The 22,979-nt window shown below is 43.6% G+C and overlaps 2 protein-coding genes across 2 annotated transcripts in view; one reads left to right on the top strand and one right to left on the bottom strand.

The window, feature by feature from the left end:
• Positions 1 to 1,360: 1,360 nt before the first annotated feature.
• Positions 1,361 to 12,944, bottom strand: DHODH (dihydroorotate dehydrogenase (quinone)). Its single transcript, XM_049622550.1, has 9 exons — positions 12,900 to 12,944; positions 10,605 to 10,817; positions 10,285 to 10,484; positions 8,455 to 8,537; positions 5,884 to 6,071; positions 5,100 to 5,213; positions 4,065 to 4,218; positions 3,732 to 3,891; positions 1,361 to 3,251 (listed from the first exon to the last, which is right to left on the bottom strand). The coding sequence occupies exons 1-9, from the start codon at positions 12,918 to 12,920 to the stop codon at positions 3,197 to 3,199; spliced, it is 1,188 nt and encodes a 395-aa protein (XP_049478507.1). The 5' UTR covers positions 12,921 to 12,944; the 3' UTR covers positions 1,361 to 3,196.
• A 154-nt stretch (positions 12,945 to 13,098) lies between these two features.
• Positions 13,099 to 22,979, top strand: part of PKD1L3 (polycystin 1 like 3, transient receptor potential channel interacting) — an 81,576-nt gene continuing 71,695 nt past the window's right edge. Inside the window, 3 exon segments of the mRNA XM_049622977.1 lie at positions 13,099 to 15,115; positions 15,117 to 15,217; positions 16,723 to 16,842. Coding sequence (XP_049478934.1) covers positions 14,921 to 15,115; positions 15,117 to 15,217; positions 16,723 to 16,842 — 416 coding nt within the window. The 5' untranslated portion in view covers positions 13,099 to 14,920.

The following is a 22,979-nucleotide window of genomic DNA, read 5'->3' on the forward strand; positions in this document are numbered from 1 at the left end:
TTGTAGAAATAGCTGGTTCCTGGGCTGGGACAGGGATATTATCTGATAAGCCCAGAACAGCTTGTGCTAGAAAGCAAGGAGATGCTAAAAGAATAATGAAGACGTATACAGGACACACAAGCCACCTGAAGAGGCATCCATTGGCCAAATATAAGACAACTGGGCATCAAAATATGATAATAGATTTTGAGCCATTCAATAAAACTGAAAATTATGAGGCCACAATAATATAAATGAATAAAACAAAGGTTTTATGAGGAACAGTTTAAGTACATAATTTCAAAGAACCTCCCTATAAAGTACTTATTAATTACAAAGAAAAATGAGTAACAGTGGTACAGACACACCTTCAAGTGGTACAGACACACCTTCAAGTGACCCATGTGAAATTAGCAGCACTGGGACAAACTGACCCCGTGTGTCACCTGGGAGGACACAGCGACCCGGCACTGCTGCCGTATGTTCCTGCCACAGCTGCACCGCCTGACTCCAATCACACCACCAGACAAACCCAAACGAGGGAAATTCTACACAATAATCGGCCTGTCATCTTCAAAAGTGTCAAGGACTAGCAGGAAGTTTTCCAGACAGGAGGCTAAAGAGACATGACAACCAAATGCAACATGTCATTCTGAGCTGGATACTTTTACAATGAAGGACACGATTGGGACGGCTGGTGAACCACGAAGCTGGCCTGTGTTCATTCTCTCTTGTGTGAAACACAGTCCACAAATTCCAGTGGTTTGAAACACAGTCACTGTCAGCACCATTCTGCATCAGGAGTTGAGGCTCAGCTGGGTTCTAGGCTCAGGGTGTCACCAGGCCAGGATCAAGGTGTTGGACAGATTGGATCCTCACCCAGACACTTTGGAAAGAAATCTGCTTCCAAGCTCATTCAAGTTGTTGGCAAAATCCAGCTCTTTGTGGCCGTAGGTCTGACATCCATTTCCTTGCTGGCTGTTAGCCAGGGGCCAACACCTTTCTTCTCATGCCCCCCAAACCAGTCTTCAAAATGGCAACCACACTTTGATCCCTTATGCTTCTTAGAAAGAGAAAACTTGCTTTTAAAGGGGCTCATGTGATCAGACTGGACCCACCTGAATAACCTACCTTCAAGGAGGCTCCTATGTTAAGCCATGTAACATAACAGTCACGAGAGGGATATCTCATCACATTGCTGGGCTCCAGAAATTAGGACAGGGCATTGGGAAGGGGGAAGGCATTTTAGAAATTCTGCCTGCCACACAACCTGAGGATGAACTGATATGTCAGTACCGATCTCCTGATTTTTGACGGCTGTGTTGTGGTTGTGAAGCAGAATATACTCGTTTGCAAGAAATCCACACAAAAATATTCAGGATGGAGAATCAGACCAGCAAATTTAAATTTACTCTCATATCACTTGGTATTAAAAAACAGTTCTCCTAAATTTTTTCTATGCAAAAGTATGCAGATACATAAAAAGATAGCTATGGATTACATGTGTTTGTATATAATAAAAAGAAAAATATCTGGAAACATCTAGTAAGATAGATACAAAAGTTATCTGTGATTACCTGTGGGAAATGGAGTTATTTAAGAGGGAAGAGAGGTACACAACTTTTATTTGGGGGTTATTTTTTTAAAAAGAAAAAAAAAGGGGCGTTTGGGTGGCTCAGTCAGTTAAGCAGCTGACTCTTGATCAGCACAGAGCCTATTTGGGATTCTCTCTCTCTCTCTCTCTCTCTCTCCCTCTCTCTCAAGATAAATACATATTTAAAAAATAAATTTAAAAAGTTAAAAAAAAAGTCAAAACAGGTGAACGATCTTTGAAAAGGACAGCAGGAGACTGGCTACTGGTTTTGTGGCAGAGTGAGCGAAGAACACGGGGAGGGACAGGCAGAGGCCAAGATTAAATGATGAGGCAACAAAACATGTTACCCCTGTTATAGTTCCATGCCTCTCGCAGAGCTACCGAGAAATCAAATTTAGAATAAAAATCTGTACTGAGGTGATGGGAACAAAGGTAATTCTCTGCTGGCTGTGAGGGCATGCCACACAGCAACAGCGCTTCTTAGATAAGGTCTCCAGCCCCTCTTCCCCATTTGCTTTCCGGTATCGAAAAGACCGGTGCTGCTCTCTCTTCAGTTAACGACTACACCTCTTTCACATCTTGTCTAATGTCTTCAAGCACCTTGAGAAGCTGTCTGCCCAATGGCACCCCAAGCCACAGATAATAAAGAAGGGGCACAGCAAGCACACTTTCCTGTGATGGGCTGAATTGTGTCTCCCCAAAACTGACATACTAAAATCCTAACCCCCTAGAACTTCAGAAAGTGCCCTTATTTGGAGACAGGGTTTTTACCAAGGTCATCAAATTAAATTGAGGCCAGCGGGGCAGGGCCCACTGCAACATGACTGGGGTCCTTCTAAGAAAAGATGAGGACCCGGACTCACAGAGGGAAGGCAGTGTGAAGACAGAGGATGGCCACCCTCAAGCCCTATTCTTGCAACTTTAATCGTGTTTGAAATATTTTCAAGTGAAGTCAAAAACTTAAATAAAAGTAAAGGCAGAATGAAACAGAGTCAAGCTCCTTGGACCCACAGCTGACCCCAGGCAGCAGAGGCCTAGAAGGCCCTGCAGCACCTATGTGAGGCCCGTGGCCCTCACTGAGGGCTGGGATTTAAATCCAGGTTTTAAACTTTTTTTTTTTTTTTAATGCCTATTATTTATTTTTGAGAGAGAGAGCACAAACAGGGGAGGGGCAGAGAGAAAGGGAGACACAGAATCGGAAGCAAGCTCCAGGCTCTGAGCTGTCAGCACAGAACCCGATGTGGGGCTCAAACTTACAGACCTTGAGATCATGACCTGAGCCGAAGTCGGACGCTTAACCGACTGAGCCACCCAAGCACCCTTAAATCCAGGTTTTAAATGGCTTTATTTTTTCTATGATTTTTTTCCCTCAAATATTTAATGTCCTTGCAATATTAAAGGGATTTGAGTTTAGAAAGACTCATGAATGCAGTTCATGGTCCGACAAGTGATTAAAGAAAGCCTCGTATTGATTCTGGTGATGCTCCTGACTGGGTTTACAGTTGGGCTGGAGGAAGGGCTCTCGTGGTTTGGGGGATGTGGCTCTCCTCTCTCAATCCAGCCACAAAGACCCGTCTCATTTAGTGGGGAGATTCCAGATCAGGCTTCTTATTGAAAACATCCTCACCTCCGATGGTCTGCTCCAATGGCATCTGTGATTCTCGTAAAACCCTGTTCCCTGAAAAAAGAGGAAAAGCAATTTCGGCAAATAGGGAAGGACAGGCCCTGCTCTCGCTGGAAGCCCACATTCACCTAGGCTGTCAGCTCCATAACTGTGCCTGCCTGTCTCCCGCAGAGGCGTGCCTCCTGCCTTCTACATCGTCTTCACTCAGGAACCTAGAGGTGTTTCCACCTAGGTCTTCACACTGGGAAAGGAATCAATTTCAAATATTCACAGCTCCCTGACATCAAGACAATGTTACTGAGCAGGGATGCTGCCAGAACCCCTCAGGCCAATAAACATCATTAATCTTGAATTTCTTGGCCCTCTTTGTCCTCTGTCTTAGGAGCAACAGAGTAATTTTCCCCAGCGTTCTTGAATCCTTTCTGAATGAGGAATAAATAGACAGGTAAATAGCATCTCCTCCTCCCTGTGAGTCATCCTCAACTGATGCCACCTTAACTTCGCCTGTGTCAAACCACACGTGGCCCCACTCACTTCAAAAGGGCCTCCAGCTCCCGCTTGACCCTGCCCACCACGGGCGGCCCCCCGTAGGTGAGTGCCGTGTACAGCTGCACGAGGGAGGCCCCCGCCCGGATCTTCTCCAGGGCATCCTGCCCACTGCTGACACCGCCAACCCCAATGATGGGGACTCTGCCTGCAAGAAGCACACGTAACATCGTGAGGAAGGGCAAGCAACGTGAGACCCTTAGTTTGGCTTCCCCCGCTCCGGCCCCGGCTGAATCCAGCAGTTCAGGGAACAGTGATTCGGATCAAACCCAAGAGCCTGAGCCACACACAGATCTGAAGACACAGGCACCGAATTCTTGCCTTTGGTGAGTGCATACATCTCCCGAATGGTCTGAGTTGATAAATCCCGGAGGGGCTTCCCACTCAGCCCTCCTGTTTCAGAGCGCAGGGCACCCTGGAGGCCGGCGGGGCGGCTCACTGTGGTGTTTGTGATGATCAGTCCATCGATGCCCAACTGCAATGTGAGACAGAGAAAGAACCCTCCAGTGGTGGCACTGATGCAGTCGGAGTAGCTTCCCCGAGGGTCTGAGACAGCAGCCGGGCCAGGTGCCCACACTATAGCCCCGGGAAGCAAGAGCTATACCAGAGCTCACCATGCTTCTAGAAAAAGGGTCTGAACGAGCCTCAACATAATAGTAGCAGCCATCACATATCGACCACCTGTAATGTTCCACGAGGACAGGATTTAATCCTTAGAACCACTCACTTTAGTCTTGTCCAAGGCCCCTAGGTAGTACATGGTGGAACTAGGACTTGAACCCAAGACTGCCAGATTTGGTCCATGTTTCCACCATTCTCCTATAACACAGGGGCCTGGGGTAGACTGGAGAGAGTGACAGAACAGTCTGACCAAGACTGACCAAGAATGCAAGCACAAGGCTTAGAGCTCTTGCTGGATGAATGTGAGGAAAGAGACAAGGGAATGGGTACAAGTAAATGACTCATCCAAACATTTGCTTCTCTAAATTTTTTTTTTTTTTAGTTTATTTATTTGTTTTGAGAGGGTGTGAGCAGGGGAGGAGGAGAGGGAGAGAGGGAGAGAAAGAGAGAGAGAGAGAGAGAGAGAGAGAATCCCAAACATGCTCCACACTGTCAGCTCAGAGCCCGATGTGGGGCTTGAACCCACAAACTGTGAGATCATGACCTGAGCTGAAATCGAGTTGGATGCTCAACCAACTGAGCTTTTCATTAGATGATGAGTTACATCATGACATATCAAACCAGCTCTCACTACCACAGAAAGGAAGCCACAGGCTAGCCCAGCTGGCCAAATGGCACCCACCCCCACCCCTCCCAGGCAGTGAGAGGCGTCCCAGGGCCTAGCCCGACTCCTACCTCTCTCACCACACTGGCAATATCCTCCTTGTCCTGGGCTGTGAGGTCAGGTGCGATCTTCACCAGCACAGCCGGTTTGCGCGCTCCCTGCAGGGCATCCCTCTCCTGCAGCACCTAGAACAACACACGGCCAGAGACGGGGACCCCGGAGGCCGTAGCCACAGATCAGCATGTTCTCACGCTGAAGCACCAGCGACTTCTCCTTCTCAGAAAATACAGCTCTCAGTTATGCCAAAGACCCATCCCACAGATCTGATTCTCCTGAACAAAGGGATCCCTAAGATTAAGTCCCTAATGTTGTCACTGATATTGGCTAATATATTAAGGCTTATTGAGACTTTTTTTTCTAAAAGAGATAAGAAGAAAATACTGTCACAAGTACTGTTTGATAAAGACTCATCCAGGGGTGCCTCGCTGTTTCATGCAAATCTTGATCTCAGGGTCGTGAGTTCAAGCCCCACATTGGGCATGGAGCCTACTTAAAAACAAAGAAGAGCCATCCAATTTATTCAGTCAGTGTGCTCGATGCTAGGGACAGAGAGAGACAGTCCCTGCTCTCACAGGGTTTATGGTTTAACACAGGGACAGGTAACCAAGCCATTAATTACTGTTAAGCATAATCAGTGTTATGACGGGATTATAGGTATAGCAAGGGGTCCTATCTGGTCCAGGTGCTAAGGACAGCTCCTTGATAGTGACATTGAAGCTTTTTCCTGAAGAATCAACTGGAAAGAAGTGGGTAGGACAGGCTGGTGGAACGGAGCCTGGAGATGTAATTTCCTACCTTGGTCAGCAGGTGGCGCAGCTCAGCCTTTCCCTGAAGGCTCCGTAGCCCAGTGGTGTTCGGACTGGACACGTTCACTACCAGGTAGTCGGCCAAGGGGCCCAGAACTCGAACCCCCTCCACGTAGTCCGCAGCAGCGTCCACCGAGGTCTTATTCTTCCCCAGGTTTATTCCCAGTGGTAGCCCCCCTGTAAAGATGGCTTGTCAAGATTTTGTTCCTAAACACCATTCCCTGTGCAACATTTTGAAGATGTCCTTGACTAAACAGCCCACGAAGAGCCCCGTACACCTCCACCTCTTTGTGTGAACTTCCCGGACCAGCCGGCAAACACCATGGAAGCTGCACGGTGTTGCCGCCTGCTGACCAAGAAGAGGTCACCATCTTTGCGCAGCATGTTTGGGCAACTACTAGGATGTTTTACTGCACTGTGTTCTTTTCCTTTTTTAAAATTTAATGGAAACTGGAGAAATTAGGAGTGCAAATGCTAGCGATAAAAAGTAAGGGCTCATAAATGTAATGAGGACAGTCAGAAATCAACAGGCATGTTAAGGGACAGCTGTTTATTCTCAAGGGCTGTCTGCTGGACTTGAGTGACAGGGTGTGCAGTTGGGAAGAAAAGGCAAAATTAAAGAATATGTATACAAGACTGGAAAATGTTTTCCACTAACCATGCCTAAAATATAGAGGCATAAATCTTTTAGAACTTGGAATTTCAGTTTTCTGAGAAGGGGCTCCAGCTCATAACTAGAGTGAGCACAAGTCCCAGTGCTCCCAGAACAGCCCTCATTGCTCCTGTAGCCTGGGCATAATTATTAATGCCTGCACCCTTCACTCCCCAAAATGTCTCAGTTTGCATGGTAAGTATTATGCCACCCAATTTAAAAATCCATGGGATTACTGACTTGCATTTTGGACTGTTAGAAAAATACATTTTAGAAACATGCTGTGCCTGAAAGCCAGAGGTTGTCTGTACTTGGCTTCTAAGATACCACCTTATCTGCAAAGGTCACTGGTAGGTCAGTGGTGTCAGCTGCTTTTACCGTGCAATGGTTGGGAAAAGACCTGGAGCACCAAGTGAGCTCCCAAAAGGTGTGTCAGGTCACTGGGATCAAAGACCAACATCTAGTGTTGCTAACCACCTTCTCATTCCCTAAACTAGTCACCCTTTTAATCCCCAGCTTGAAAGTAAATGAGATTCCCTTGGGGGCGGCGGGGGTGGTGGGGTGGGTAGCATCCAATTAGACAAAAGCTACACAAGGCCTCCAAGCTTCCCAAGTCCAGCCTCCATCAAGCCAAGCCATTTGTAAGCTGATTCTTCTTTGCACAGATGAGCTGGCTTGAAAGGGAGCCTTACTTTCATGCAGCTAAGGGATCTTCCATCAGCAGTTAGCTGCCCAAAGGGCCAAGACTCTGAAGTTAGACAGAAATTTCTGAATTACTCTATCTTCAAAAGGCACCATAGCTTCTGTCAACTTATGCTAGCAATAAGCTGTCTTCAAGGCTTCTAGATGCTGGAAAACATGAACAAATCTGCTGGAAGATTCTGCTTCAATCAGTGTTAGTGCTGGAGTAGGGGTGAGGGAGGGGCAAGGAAGAAAAGGGGCTAAAGCTCACACTGGGGACAATGAAAAGAAGAAAGGGAAGCCAGAAGGCAGGAGAGTATCACAAGCTATGGAGGTCATATTATAAGCTTCAAAGTTCCCCAAATGGAAAGGTCTGTAGTATAGCAGGGTCTGCTCCTACCAAAGCTTGGGATTTCCAAACAAGGTAACTTCCTTCTCCTAAAATCAGAGATTGCCGACTGCCTCGGCCCTTTCAACCTTACTTCCTGAAGTGAATCCGATGTCCATAGGCTTTTCTTATCTCACTACCAGGACGTTTAATGACACTTAAATTCCTGGAAAGAGTTCTAGAGGAAAATGGCCACAGCCCCACACAATCTCAGAAGACACCTGGGAAGGGGTGGTGAGGACAAAACAGCGCTATAGGCACTACATGGATCTGGAGGGAGAGCAGAGCCCCAGAGAACAGACATCGGCATCTCTGAAGGCGGCCTTACAACATGCATGGTGTTTTCTGAACAAGTCATGAAGGATATTTGCCCAAAAGTCAAGATTAATTCTCCCCGAGTAGGGCGGGGTATGAGTAATTTCACTTTTCTTCTTGATGCTTCTCTGTATTTACTAATGCTTCTATAATTAACATGTATTGTTCACATAACGCACAAAAGGACATCATAGGAAGACCGAGGAAGATGGAGCTCAGGTTCTGCTCACATCTCAACTACCCACGTGACCACAGCGGGACTGCTTTGCTCACTTCCAAGCGGCCCCAGTTATGACACAACACAGGTTATATAACGAGGGAGAAACTAAGCAAGTCTTTGCTAAATTATGAAATTCAGTTACAATCTTGCTGACTGTGATAAAGGCAGGAAAATTCCTGAGTTCCATAGTGTTTTTTTTCCCTATTGCTCAGTCACATTTACTTCATTAAGAATTCCTGACCTTTCTCCCACAGGTTTCCTCACAACAAATGGAGAAAGGCCCATTAGCACAACCCCACTTTACCTTCTGTGAGCCTGGCCTGCTTCTCCTGTCTGGCCCGCAACCTGTGTTCCACCACCGAGAGTCCGTGACTGTTAAATCCATATCTGTAACATATAAGCAGGTGGGGAGGGGACGAGGTTAGAGCCCTCGGCCATAAGCCAAACACTTTGGAGAGATGGTTTCATGGCCACTTCTACTATACTTTGGACTTTTAAAAACAGGAAAGAAAAAAAAAATCAGAGTCAGTTCTTAGACTTTCAAGGTTTAAACACCCCTGGAATTCCTAGAAAACTTGCCAGAACACCATCAAACACAGAGGGAAAGATTTAAATTTGCAAACAAGTCGCTCAGGTACCTAGCACTGGAAATAGCCCAGACTCGCCAAGTAGCTGTCCCCCGACCTGTCTGAATCCAACCCACGCTCCTCCTCACTTATGTACCCCTCCCCTGCAGCGGGGCCTCCCTGACAACCCATCTTTCCTCCTCCTGCCTGTGCTCCACAAGCTCCCTCCCAGAGAAGAAATAATAACAAATGCCTATTATTTAAGTCACGTTGTTACTTGCAGCCAAAAACACTGAACAGATAGAGGAGCACCTGTTTTTGTTTACTTCATGAATAAATTGCTCGATTCACTTGGCAGGCGCTTACTGGGCACCTACTCCAAGCCACCCACAGCAAGGAGGCTGAACACACAGGCTCTCCTCCCTCAACCACTTCTCGTTTATGGATTCTGCCCAGTACCGTTGTCCTGGTACCTGCAGTTACTTGTGGCAGCCGAATCATCAACAAGTATATTTTGCCTGGAAATTCTGAAGATACTGATCCCAGCCTGCAATGCAACAGAAAGCTCAATAACTTCATCTCTAATGCTGGAAAATTTCCCTGAAATAAGTACAATAAAGCAGGAAGTGCGGCCACCTAAAATTCCCACAGGTTCATCTTCCAGAAGGCCATCAATGGTCCCAAAGATGCCTATTAAACTCTCTCAAGGAGACTCTCAAAATTCTGTTACCAAAAAGCAGACACTTTTTCATTTTCTGGGTTTGCTATAGTGAATACTGCCTAGGGATTGCAAAGAGAAGGGCTTTACACAATCTATAAGGATCTCTCTTATTAAAAGCAGCTATCCATATGGATTATTAAAATTTCCAGTTTACTAAAGGGCAGGGCTTCACCATCCAGTTCAAGAACTTGTAGCCACATGTGCCCCTGAGCACTTGAAATGTGGCCAGTATACCCTGAGAGCATGTTAGGTCAAATGCACACTGGATTTAGAAGACTTGCCACCAAAGATGGTAAATAGTTAATTAATCATTTTTATTTTGATTATGTGTTAAAATGACATTCAGAACATGTTAAGTATTTATAATTAGATATAATTATAAATAATAATTAAATAGAATATATTATTGAAGTGAATTTCACCCATTTCTCTTTACTATTTTATTGTGACTACCTGAATATTTTAAATTACATACCTGAATATTTTAAATTACACATCATATTTCTGCTGGACAGTGCTGGGCAAGAGCACTGGAGTAACAATGTGAAAAAAGCACAAACCCTGAAGTCAAATGTATTAATCTCAACCCCAGATCTCCCACTTATGATCTCATGATTAGAGATAAGTCATGTAGCTCTCTGAGCCCCTGGGGTGTATATGTGTTAAACTAGAATAATAAAATCTGCTTTTATGCCTCCACACAGGAGATGCTCAACATGGTTCTCGAACATTCCCAATAGCAGAAAAATGTCCACACTGTATGACAGAAAAAACAGGCAGATCTCCCATTGCTGAGCGCCCTCCTGGGAAGAAAGTATCCCCTGTGACCTCTGGTCCATTCACACACCTGTTAATGACAGCTTGGTCCTCTGGGAGGCGGAAGACTCTGGGTCTGGGGTTTCCTTCCTGAGGTTTTGGAGTAACACTGCCGATCTCTACAAAACCAAAGCCCATCTTGTAAAGTCCATCCACAGCTTCCCCATGCTTATCAAATCCTGCAGCAATTCCAACTGGATTTCGGAATTTATGGCCCAGGACTCTCACTTCCTAGGGAGAAGGAAACAAAGCCAGGCTATCCTGGTGTTTCTCAAAGTGCAGGCCCCAGCACTTCTGTGTCAGAAGTGCCTGTGGAGCTTGTTAATCAGAAGGTGTTCCAAGAGCACCTACCAGCATGTCAGAGTCTTGAAATGTGGCACGAGGAAGGAGCCCCAGGGAGGTGAAATGAACAGCCAGCCTGTGGGCTGACTCCGGGTCCAGCAGCTTCTGCAGAGCTGGCATCAAGTGTTCAGCATAGAAATGTTCATCCCCCGTGGCCGTCAGGTAGGAAGTGAAGAGAAGTCCTCCGCCCCCCAGGATGACCACAGCATCCTGGGCCCGCTTCTGAGGGGGAAAAAAAGAAAAAGGCCCAATGGGGCCAGACAGCAGTAACTTCTCTGAGCCCTATACACCCAGGCACACAGGACATAATGGCATGTGATATGAAGCGATATCCCTAGCCTTCTGCAAACACTGGTCTCCTTCATTTCTAGTCTTGCTCACACATTGGTCTCTACTTTCAGAGGCTGTATCCACACTTCTGCTGACCCACACTTGTCTGGCCTTGAAGGACTCTGGGCCAGAGGCTTCAAAAGAGGCAGTACTGCCCCCAGGGGGACATGTGGTAGGCATTTTGGAGGAATGCTAATAGATTTAAGTGGGCAGGAATCTGTAAAGGTAGACACCTGCACTGTTTTAGGCTATCTGACAGATGAAGTGTCCCTGTCCTGCATGGCTTTTGGAGATACTACTGACATTCAGTATGTAAAAAAATCTATTCATATTATTTGAGCCTGTATTCCACCACATAAAAACACCAACTATGTCATGCACAGTTTTCATATGCATTGACTTTTCCAGGAATGCAGTTCCATCATAAATTGAGAGATGACTGCACTGTGTTGCACAGAACGTTACTAAGCCTTGTTCACCGTTTCAGAGATCTCAGGAATGGTATAATGCTTTGTTTGGGTTTTGACAAGAAAACATACCTGAGGCGCTGGAATTTCCAAATAGAGGCTTAAACACCTGAGTCTCTCACTAAGTGAGTCATGCCCAACATTTACATACTAAAATACATGTTATTTTATTATGAATTCCTTTAATGTCTCCTTTATATTCCAGTTAGGACATTATGCTAATCTTTTAAAATTATACGTAGATAGATTACATTATACATAAATTCCACTTCAGGATAATAAAAGCAGTTGCAAAATATTTTTTTTAAGGAGCATCAGGTCTTATTGAGTCAAGAATCACTAATCTAGTTTTGGGCACCTGGGTGATTCAGTCGGTTGAGCATCCAACACTTGATTTGGGTTCAAGTCATGATCTTACTGTTCGTGGGATCGAGCCCCTGCTTGGACTTCTCTCTCTCCGCCTCTCTGCCCCTCACCCACTCTCTTTCTCTCAAAAACAAAGAATCCTACTTGAAAAGTGGTTCATAGTTATCACTGCCAGATGATGAGTCATCAGTCAGTCATCTGCCCAACAGTAATCGAGCACTCAGAGGTGGGCGAAATAGTCTCCGCCCTCAAAGAGACGACAATCTTATGAAGAGACAGTCATTAATCAATGATCACGCAAATATGTAACTGCCAATAGCTATGAATTAACATACGGTAATAACACACCCCAACCCAATCTCAGAGGTAGAGGAAGGCTTCTTTGAAGAAGTGACTTAAAGCTGATGTCCAAAAGATAAATAGGAGTTAACTAGGACGCAGTGGGAGGGTATGAAAAAGTGTAAAGGCGCTCACAGTGGCACAGGGTAAGGAGATGCACCCAAGAAATGGGGGAAGGGGAAAGGTTTGTCTGGAACCAAGGAACAAGGCAAAGCACGGCTTAAAAAGAAGCTGGGGAGATAAACAGAGACGATGGCCAAAATGAAGATTAGGGTTCTCCCTCAACAACTAGGTGGCATGATCAGATTTGCCTTTTTAAAGTCACTCCCAGTTGTCGATACAGAACAAGTATTTATTGTCTTGCTTCCAGTCTCCAGCGGATTGTAGGAACGCTCCTTAATGTCAACAAGTATCTGAACACACTTACATAAGCCCCCGCCCTAAAATTTCATCTAGAAGGGCTGGGGCCATGTTTTAGTGTAACTTCACTGCACGATGGATCCTGCACACAATGTTAGGCGGTCATGTGTTCACTAAACGCCCGTGTGCCAGGCTCAATAAACGTCTGGCCCACGTGCGCTGACACAGACCTGCATCTACCCAGACAGGAACGTGCTCTTATGCACACTGGCCAAGCACACGTGTAAGTGCACACGCACGTGTGCCTCCAGAAACGCACAGACGTGCAAACTGGGCCCACGATCTCGGAACCGCACTTCGCCCCAGGTTAGCCCTCCAATCTGCTTTAGCCCCACTCCTCGCCCAACTCCTCGCTGCCGCAGAGCCCACTTTCTGAACTCACTTTCAGCAGTCTCCACGCCATGCTCCTTCCGCCACTGGGCCTGCCTCTGGCTTATTTCCATTGGAAGAGATGGCGGTGAGCCCTCCAATCACCGCCCTGCCCTCCAATCACCGCAGCTGCCACCTCACCAATCACCAGACAGGAGGGTGAGGCGGGCCTCCCGGCGGCTGAAAAGGCCTCGCTCCGCCCCGGAGGTGTGGCTAGACGCTGGTACCCGCGCGCGCAGTCACGGCAGCCACGCTCCTTCCGCCCGCCGGAGTCCAGGTGTGGGCGCAGCGCTAAGCTGAGTTGCGATACACTCGGCTTGGGGCGGTGTGCGTAGCTGTTCTGCGGCCCTGCGACCTCGGCGACAGAATGCGCATAGGTAGAGCTTCAGTTCTAAGCAACACTGTCACCAATATCTTGATCATTTAAGTTGAACATGTGATATGCTTGCGCTCTAGGTAAAGCAGGTATTGAGACCATATATCAGGCACTGAAAAAAAGGTTGGAATGAATTACGGCCCTGTGGAGTTGACCTCAGAGAAGTTTCCATCAGCCTCAGGTTTCACTTAAAAATGCCTTAAACGTATGTATGTGCGTAAGTATGTATACTACTGAAAGTGTTGGGAAATCAACACTTTGTTACAAAGTCTTGTAACACCCAGAACGATTCCATTGCAGCGAAGACTTAGTGGACTCCTAGTCAGAAGCCTTCCAAATTAATTGGACACTCTTTTTCCTGCCATTTCAAGACTTTTCAGTTTTCTAGTTTCCCTTCCCACTGCTGTCTCAACAAGTGCCCACCATGCCCCACCCCCAGAATTATTTCTCTTTATAAAAATACTTTCCTCTTCTATGCATTTACTAAATCACATTGGCTTCTCCCGGTATGACCGTTTCTTCTATCTCAATATGGCCACGTGCTGGAAATAATTTCTTTCTCATCTGAACTTTTATAGATAGATATATGCTGTACCTGTCCAGTGACACTGTCTTTATTAACTACAATTGTTATATCTTTTTTCCCCTAACTAGACTGTACACGTTCTGAAAGTAGGGACCATACCATATTTATCTTTTGATTACTGCACTGTTTTTCAGACTGAGGGAGGTGTATTCTTGGAGTATACTCTTAAGAGAATTGTTGATACTAGTATCTTTCCATAATGATTTTTAAAGGTAGTATAAGCATTTAGGCCATTTGGATAACCAACTGAACCCTGAAACCTACCATGCTATGTCAGTGCCCACAGTTATTTGTATTTGTTATCACATTTTGGTGCCAAGAAAGAAAACTGGCTAAACTAAATGATAGATGTGCCACAGGTGCAAAACAAATGACATGCTGTATGAACAAAGGTTTTTCAGCAAGCTAAATAAAGTGGTGAGAGAACTGATTTTTCCCTACAGCATGGAATAGCTTGTGTGCCAAATCAAAAGAACGTGTGTGGTCATAAGCCAGTACAGTTGTTATGTCAGGTAACTGTTTAGTTCAGCACGTTTTCATTTCATTAGTTTTCAGTTCTGTTTGTATTAATTTGTATTCATTCGTTCATGGTTGTGTAAGAGCTTTAGCATATAGTTTATGCCTGGTTTTATGGCTGAATGTATTTAAAAAACAAAATACAATAACTTAGACACAGCCTGGGGGTCTGCCAGAATGGTTTCCTTTTAAAAAACCACACAATACTTTTCTCAATTTTTAGCAGCTCTGACTTAGATATTCATCTTCTTCTCCTTTACAGCTTAGGCTTAGCAAATAATTAGCGAAAAGCTATCCGGTTGTGTAGACACAGGTGGTGGTGCCCTATAAAGACTCCTCGCTTTATTGATCTTTGCTGTTTGTTTTCAGCTTATAGGAACTCCACCTGGGTTCTTAAATTAAAAACACACAAAACATCTTTTATCTCCTTGACTAATTATTCCCTATTCCTAAAAGAATAATACTAACAAATATGACTAACCCACTAAGAACATTTTTAAAGGACCAGGCAGCTGCTGAGCTCCTGCACTGTTGTTGCTCATAGTTCACAGAGAAAATGTTCTTAAGAGGAAGAATCTGGCTTTGGTTATATGTCAGAACAGGTATCATTCTAGGAAGTGAGCTAAATAGCCCAGAGCAACATGGTAAAAATAATTGTTATCAGCTTAACAAGTTTCACTGTAGCTTTGAGGAAGCAGAAAACTACTGCTGTGTCCAGGGAGGACACCTTGCTTACACTTGGAACCGGGAAGGTTCGGGATCTTTTCTGGGACTTTCTAGAAGAAAGGAGTAAGTGGTGGATTGGACAAAATCTCATGCTGCTGGGAAAACATCAAGAAGAAAAACAACCCAGGTAAGGCTCTGAGACTTAGCATGTACGAAGGACACTTCCCTGGGGCACCTGGGTGGCTCAGTCAGTTAAGCATCTGACTTGGTTTCAGCTCAGGTCATGATCTCACAGCTCATGAGTTGGAGCCCCACATCAAGCTTGGTGCTGACAGTGTAGAGCCTGCTTGGGATCCTCTCTCTCTGCCCCTTCCCTGCTCATGCTTGCTCTCACTCTCTCTCTCTCACTCACTCACTCACTCAAAATAAATCAATAAGGTTAAAAAAAAAATGAAGGGAACTTCCTTACTTTGACTCTGGAATAGGAGTAAGAAAAAAATTTAAATCTTTCCACTTTTGTACACAGAAAATCTGTTGTTTTGCTTCATTACCACAGTTCTTCTGAAATATTTACACTTTTGAGCTTCAGCCTTTGAATTGTCTGTGTAGCAAAGATGATGAGATTTTTTTTTTTTTTTAGTGTTTTATCAAAAGGTAACATACCTGATCTTTCACTACAAGTACTGTGCAAGTTTCTGAAGTGGGAAACCTTTTATGGCCACTTTTTTCCTGGTAAATACTTCTTCATCACTCTTGGCTTCAAGTTTCCTAACTCAGAAACCAGGAGAGAAATTATTTGCCTGTTATCTGTCTTACAGAGATATTTTCAAAACCATGCACCATAATACTGTGATCTTACAGAAAAATCCAAGGTGCAATTATATCATCGTCGTCTTCATTGAAGTCTAGGTAAATTAATACCAAGCCTGGTGATAACACATAATATATGAAAAATCTATACTTTGTGGAGGTGAGGTGGAGAACAAAGGCAAAAGAAATATAGAAAATATTAAACTTCTTTATAAAACTTGCAGCCCAGTGACAAGTACTGCACTTGAGACAGGCTGAGTGACCTTCTTCCAGGAGGAACTGCTTCAGTGTCTTCCTTAACTGCTTCAATGTTAGTACTTTGCTAGAGGCAAAAGGCAAACTTAGCTTAACCTCCAGGATCCTGTAAGTCTTTAACATATAAAAATCCCTTTGGAAACTTCCTTTATCTCTACCCCCAACCCAAGATACATGTTAACAATCATCTTGCAAGCATATGGCCCACTGATACACATCTGAAGGGTCTCATGACTAAGGTCTTGATTGCTTGGAGACTTATTCTATCCCTAACCCCCTTCCGGTAGGTAGGTAGGGAGGTAGATAAAGTCAGTCACTCCTCATTATATCATGTATAATATATTATATATTATCGGTATGTAGTGAGTCACTCCTCACAATACCCCAGCAGCTCTTTCTGCCTGTGGGTCCTGTCCCCATGCTTTAATAAAATCACCTTTTTGGCACCAAAGTTGTCTCAAGAATTATTTCTTGACTGTTGGCTCCCGGACCCCAACAATACATAGTATCAGGGAGAAATCCTAAAGTTTCACCTATTGGAAGCTAGTAAAATTTGGTTTTCATATTTAATTTTTAAAAAGGTTGACTTTGGAGTATGAGGATCTGTGTCTGGTCCTCCTTCAACAGATGTCGCGGCCAGCAGAGTCACAAAGCCCACCAGATGCACTTACATGTCCAGAAACTCCAACTGGATCTCATCAACAGTGCACTTGGGCTCACTGGGGCATTCTTTCAGTTGCCAGGCTGGTAAGTGATGAAGCCACATGCAGCCAAAGGCATAATTTCTGGAAAGCTACAGTATGTTGGTTAAGGAGTCTGTTCCATGAAAGGTATATGCAAAGTGACATCTGAGGACTGAAAGAAAAACTAAAGAAAAAGGCTGACAAGTCCAGCTTGACAAGAAATGGTTTATTAAGGGGGAACCAGCCAAGAGGAGAATGTTTAAGAATAGGTGTGTTTTCAGGGCACCTGAGTGGCTTAGTCGGTTAAGCGTCCAACTCTTGATTTCAGCTCAGGTGGTGATCTCACAGTTCATGAGTTCAAGCCCAGTGTCAGGCCACACACCGCTTGGCATTCTCTCTCTCTCCCTCTCTCTGTCCCTCCCTCACTTGTGCTCTCTTTCTTTCGTTCTCAAAAATAAGTACATATTAAAAAAATAAAAAGGATGCGTGTGTGTCCTAGTCCTGTCTCAGGGGCAGAAAAAGGACATTATGCCCTGAGGTTTACTTAAGGGTGTGGTTAAACAAAAAGAAGGTTGGAGTGCTCTAGAAGGTTTCATGTCACAGAGTCTGTGAGTGATAGTCCATAGGATGGATATAGGGATTTTGATGATACTGATTAGATATTGATTTTCATGATACTGATTACAGTAAGTAACTGTTCATCTGGAATGACTTTCACATGCAGCCTACTCTGGTAGGTAGAGTTGTGCCTGATGTTGCCTTCATTTCTTGACTTGGGTGGAGTGTGGGAGAAAGTGTATGAGTAAACTCCCTTTTCCTCAGGTACCCTGAATCCATTCAGTGCTTGGGCTTCGGAAGGAAGACGAGAAAAGCTAAAGGAGGAAAATAGAGTATGGTGTAGGAAGATGTGAGGGTGAAGGGTGAGGAGGCTGTTGTCTATAGGTTTTTCTCAGGAGTAGGCCATGAAAATTGTGTGTGTGAATGTGAGTGTGTGGTTTTTCTTTGAATCAGCATTTTTCACGGTGTTACATACAGCGTTCAGTCTTAAGTCTGTGAATTCTTGGAGACCTTACTATGCCTCCGAATCTGAGTAAAAATTTTATTCCACTTTAAAAAATGCAAATACATTCTTATTAAAATATGAAGCATCTTTGGGTGTTTCATAAAACAGAATACATTGCAATGTTTATCTATTACGAGAAAAATAAAAGATCACCGTCCTCAAATACTGGGTATTGAAAGGACCCAGTATTTCAAGTTGATAAATTTTTGGTTTCCAGCCTCTCATTCTCCACCCTTTCAAGCTCCCTGTGATATGCTTGTCTGATTTTGCTGTGATAGCATGCTGTTTTTGGCAAGGGCAAGGTTGTGAGGCTGGTCTCTGCGTAAATCAAGTGGTCCTGTGTTTCACTGTCACAGATGGGAGTGATTGTGAACTGTTCTCCATCTTCACAGCAGGCTGTTTGGCCCAGCCCATCTCCACGATAGGAAAAGCAACCCTTAACATAGCCTAAATGATGACAATTTTTCCGTCCATTTTTCACTCTCCAAGATTTGAGTTTTTAGACATTTTCACTTACTCTTCATTTCGGAGTGAAATGCATTTCCTGATATTTATCACTCGTGTACTTGCAAGATATTACTGTTGTGAAATAGAGAATGTTTGTACAGAGGATAATCTGGGGCAAAAAGAATTCTAGGGGTGGGGCGCCTGAATGGCTCAGTCAGTTAAGCATCAGTCTTGAGTTCAAGCCCCATGTTGGGTGCCACGCTGCGCATGAAGCCTACTTAAATTAAAAAAAAAAAAAAAATTCTAGGGGCATCCTGGCTGAGTTGGTGGAGCATGAGACTCTGGATTTGGGGTTGTGAGTTCAAGCCCCATGTTGGGTGTAGAAATTACTTAAAGATAAAATGTTGAAAGAAAAATAACCAAAAAAAAAAATTTTTTTTTAAAGAATTATATTCAATTATCTAAGCCAGCACTGCAAATTCGGAGCCTGCTTTCCCATAATCATATTAAATAAGTCTCTGCAGTTAGGAGCTCAGGCTCTCATGTCAGACCTCTGAGTTCATGTCATGATTCTGGAACTTTCCTGTTGTGGCACCTGGCAAGTCCTTCAAAGGATTGTTATGAGGACCAGTAAAATTATACAAGTAAAGTATTAGAATAGTGCCTGGCAGAATATTATAGTTCTTACTGCCAACATTGTGAAACTTCTGTTTTTTAGGCAAAGTGTGTTTTCTGCTTCTAGATGGCATCACATTCATGTCAAAGGTCATTGGAGATCCAATATTGCTAATTACTTTTATATATATATATATATATATATATATACACACATATATATATTTTAATGTTTATTTATTTTTGAGAGAGAGAGAGACAGACAGACCGTGAGTGGGGGAAGGGCAGAGAGAGGGAGACACAGAATCTGAAGCAGGCTCCGGGCTCTGAGCTGTCAGCGCACAGCCTGGTGCGGGGCTCGAACTCACAGACAGCGAAATCATGACCTGAGCTGAAGTCGGATATTTTTTTTTTTTTAATTTTTTTTTTCAACGTTTTTTATTTATTTTTGGGACAGAGAGAGACAGAGCATGAACGGGGGAGGGGCAGAGAGAGAGGGAGACACAGAATCGGAAACAGGCTCCAGGCTCCGAGCCATCAGCCCAGAGCCTGACGCGGGGCTCAAACTCACAGACCGCGAGATCGTGACCTGGCTGAAGTCGGACGCTTAACCGACTGCGCCACCCAGGCGCCTCTGAAGTCGGATATTTAAACAACTGAGCCACCCAGGCGCCCCAACCTTTGTATTTTTTTTAAGTTTACTTATTTATTTTGAGAGAGAGCACGAGTGGGGGAGGGACAGAGAGAAAGGGAGAGAGAGATGCAAAGCAGGCTCCCAGAGAATGCAGAGGCCAACACAGGGCTTAAACTCAGAAAATGGCAAGATCATGATCTGAACCAAAATCAAGAGCAGGGGGTACTTATCCTACTGAGCCACCCAGGTGCCCCTGCTAATTACCTTTAAAACTAAAGTATTGACACATGTAATTGCTTAGAAGTATTCAGAAGTCACTACTGTTGCATTAGTGTTTATACATTTTATTGTGAACTTAAGGAGTGCCTCTTCCAAAATAATATGTTGGTGGGAAAAGTATTTATAAATTTGTTCCTTAACATTCAAAAAATAGAGAAATGCAAATTAAAACTGAGATACCATTTCCCACCTATCAGTTGGGCATGAATCCACAAACTTAACAACATATTCTGTTGGCAAGACTCTAGGAAAGTAGGTACTTTCGTACATTGCTAATGGAAATGCAGTAAGATGGTTTCTAGGGAGAGGTATTTGGCAATCTCTAGTAAAATAACATTGACATCTACCCCTTGACTGAGCCTTCCACCTGCTGGGAATCTATCCCAAAGTTACACTGGCAAAACTATAAAAAGGTACACACACGAGGCTATTCATTGTGGCTCTCTTTGTAATAGCAAAAAAATAGAAATAATCCATATACCCATCTAGGGGGGGTCCTGGTTGTAAAAAGAAATGAGGCATATCTCTATGTACTGCAGTGGGGTTACTTCTGGTTTTTTTGTTGTTTCGTTTTTGTTTTTGTGGAAAAAACCCTGCAGAAAATGTGTAATGTATTGCTAACTTTAAGAAAGAGGGTAACTTGAATATATATGTGTATATACCAACACACACATATGTATAAACATAATGGAAAAGCAAACAAAAACTAATGAAAATGATTACTTATAAGGTAGAGACTACTTAAAAATTTAAAGAAAAAAAATTTTCAAAGGACCTGACATACATAAACATAAGGCAACTCCAGATAAGGCAAATCTCCTTCTTCAATGAGAAGATTTAAAGACAATTATTTTGGGGTAAACTTGACTATATCATATCTAAGGATATAGGTGAAACAGTCAAATGTCTCATTTATTAACTTAGTAACTTGTTCTACAAAGGCATATTTATTTTATAAAAATATTTCTGCACCTAACCTAGGGCTTGAACTCATGACCCTAAGATCCAGAGTCATGTGCTCTTCCAGCTGAGCCAGCCAGGCGCCCCTCTACAAAGGGATATTTAAAATCAGATGTTATATAAAGTAGTATATTAATTTAGGAGCACTGCTCTCTCAAAACTCGCATTTTATGACATAGCTTTATTGAAACTTTTCAAATGCGTCTTCAGCCTCAATGCTTTAATTACCATCAGGGTGATTTCGGTAAGGATTTAAGTTTCCAAAGTACACCATCTTTACTTTCATCTAATGCCATCACAAAACACTTCTTCCCCAACTCACAAGTACCCATTTACAAAAGCAATTGGGGGTCACTGGGTGGCTCAGTTGGTTAAGCATCTGACTTTGGCTCAGGTCATGGTCTCACAGTTTGTGAGTTCGAGCCCTGTGTTGTGCTCTGCACTGACAGTGTGGGGCCTGCTTGGTATTCTCTCTCCCTCCCCTGTTCACACTCTCTGTCTCTCTCAAAATAAATAAAAATTTAAAAAACTAAAAAAACAAAAAAACCCCATACCAAACACCGAAAAACAAAATCATTTGGAAAAGCTGATTTTTACATTTGTTCTTTAGATAAATATTCATGTCTCTACAATGACAATTTCTAAATTGCTCTTTTAAGGGATACTTAGAGGGCTTGTTGACAAAGACATCTAAAACTTGAAGTTGGGGGTCATACCCCTAAGACTAAACACTAGATGCACTTTGAGTTGTCTCTTTTCCAGCCTTTTGGTCAGGTGTTCTCTATATAATCATTCCAGACTGGTATTGACTGAGGTCATTTCAGGCTAATGCATCTTTCCCAAATAGTATTTATTTTCAAAATTAAAAAATATGAGAAAGAACACTTCCTTCGTTTGAAAGACTCTGCAAAGACTTTACTTTTTTATTTTTAAATTTTTTTTTATATTTATTATTTTGAAAGAGAGCGAGATAGAGCACGAGCAGGGGAGGGCCAGAGAGGGAGACCCAGAATTCAAGGCAGGCTCCAGGCTGTGAGCTGTAAGCTCACAGGAACCGCAAGATCATGACCTGAGCTGAAGTCAGAGGCTTAACCAACTGAGCCACCCAGGTGCCCCTGCAAGGACTTTAAGAAGACTCTTTTTAGATGGAAAAATGTGGGAGAATACATTGTCCTTTATTTGGGCACATGTGAAAAAGAAGATGGCCAAAGGCCTATCAAGAAAATAAGTATATATAAAATTAGGGCAAAGATTGCAATAATAAGAGCAGACAATTTTCTCTTTTTCCCTTTGCCCCTCTCCCCTGCTCATGTTCTAATTAAAAAAATAAAAAATAAAAGAAGGGGGGGCACCTGGGTGGCATAGTTGGTTGAACATCTGACTCTTGATTTTGGCTCAGGTCATGGTCCCAGGATCATGGGGGTCGAGCCCCACACTGGGCTCTGTGCTGAGTATGGAGCCTGCTTAGGATTCTCTCTCCCTCTGCCCCCTCCTCCACTCGTGCTCTAATAATAATTTTAAAAAGACATTTAAAAAAAGATGAGACAAAACACAAAGCAACAAATATTAATTGGGTACATGTTATGATGACATATTTCAGTATTAATTAATCTTGTATATCCTTTCAGGCACGAATTGATTTCACTACACATTACCTGAAGTCATTTTTTTTCTTGGTATTGTGACTTTTCCTCTTGTCTTCTTGGGTCTCCAGCATAAACGAGAACTATTTCCATTTCTTTCATCTTGGGCTGAAAAGGCATCTATTTGGAAGCCAATGGAAAAGGTAATTTATAGTATATAGCTCTAGCTTTAAGTCTATAAAATAGTTGTTACTAGCACATATATGATAATCAAGACGACACAAAGATTTTGTTTTTTAAGAACAATAACATAGGAATTCTCAAGGGGATCTTGTGCTCTGGAATAGTCACATCACCTTATACTATCCAATGTCCCAAAATGAGGTCCACCAAGTGGGTCAACACTAAGAAGATAGAATTAAGTTCACTTTATGAAATTACATTCTAGGGGCTCCTGGGTGGCTCAGTCAGTTAAGCGGCTTACTCTTGATTTCAGCTCATGTCATGATCTCCCAATTTGTGAATTCAAGCCCTGCATTGGGCTACACACTGACAGTGTAGAGCCTGCTTGGGATTCTCTCTCTTTCGCTCTCTCTGACCTCCCCGCCTTCAAAATAAAT

Source organism: Panthera uncia (genome assembly GCF_023721935.1).
Source record: "Panthera uncia isolate 11264 chromosome E2 unlocalized genomic scaffold, Puncia_PCG_1.0 HiC_scaffold_20, whole genome shotgun sequence".
In the NCBI taxonomy this organism is placed as follows: Eukaryota; Metazoa; Chordata; class Mammalia; order Carnivora; family Felidae; genus Panthera; species Panthera uncia.

Excerpts from the sequence above, each read along its gene's own strand:
- DHODH (XM_049622550.1), bottom strand. The coding sequence starts at position 12,920 with ATGGCGTGGAGACTGCTGAAA. Across the intron at positions 4,219-5,099 it reads TTGCCAGTGTGGTGAGAGAG|TTGGGCATCGATGGACTGAT; the intron begins GTAGGAGTCGGG and ends CTCACATTGCAG. Across the intron at positions 3,252-3,731 it reads GAGCTGGAGGCCCTTTTGAA|GGAACAGGGTTTTACGAGAA; the intron begins GTGAGTGGGGCC and ends CTCTTTTTTCAG.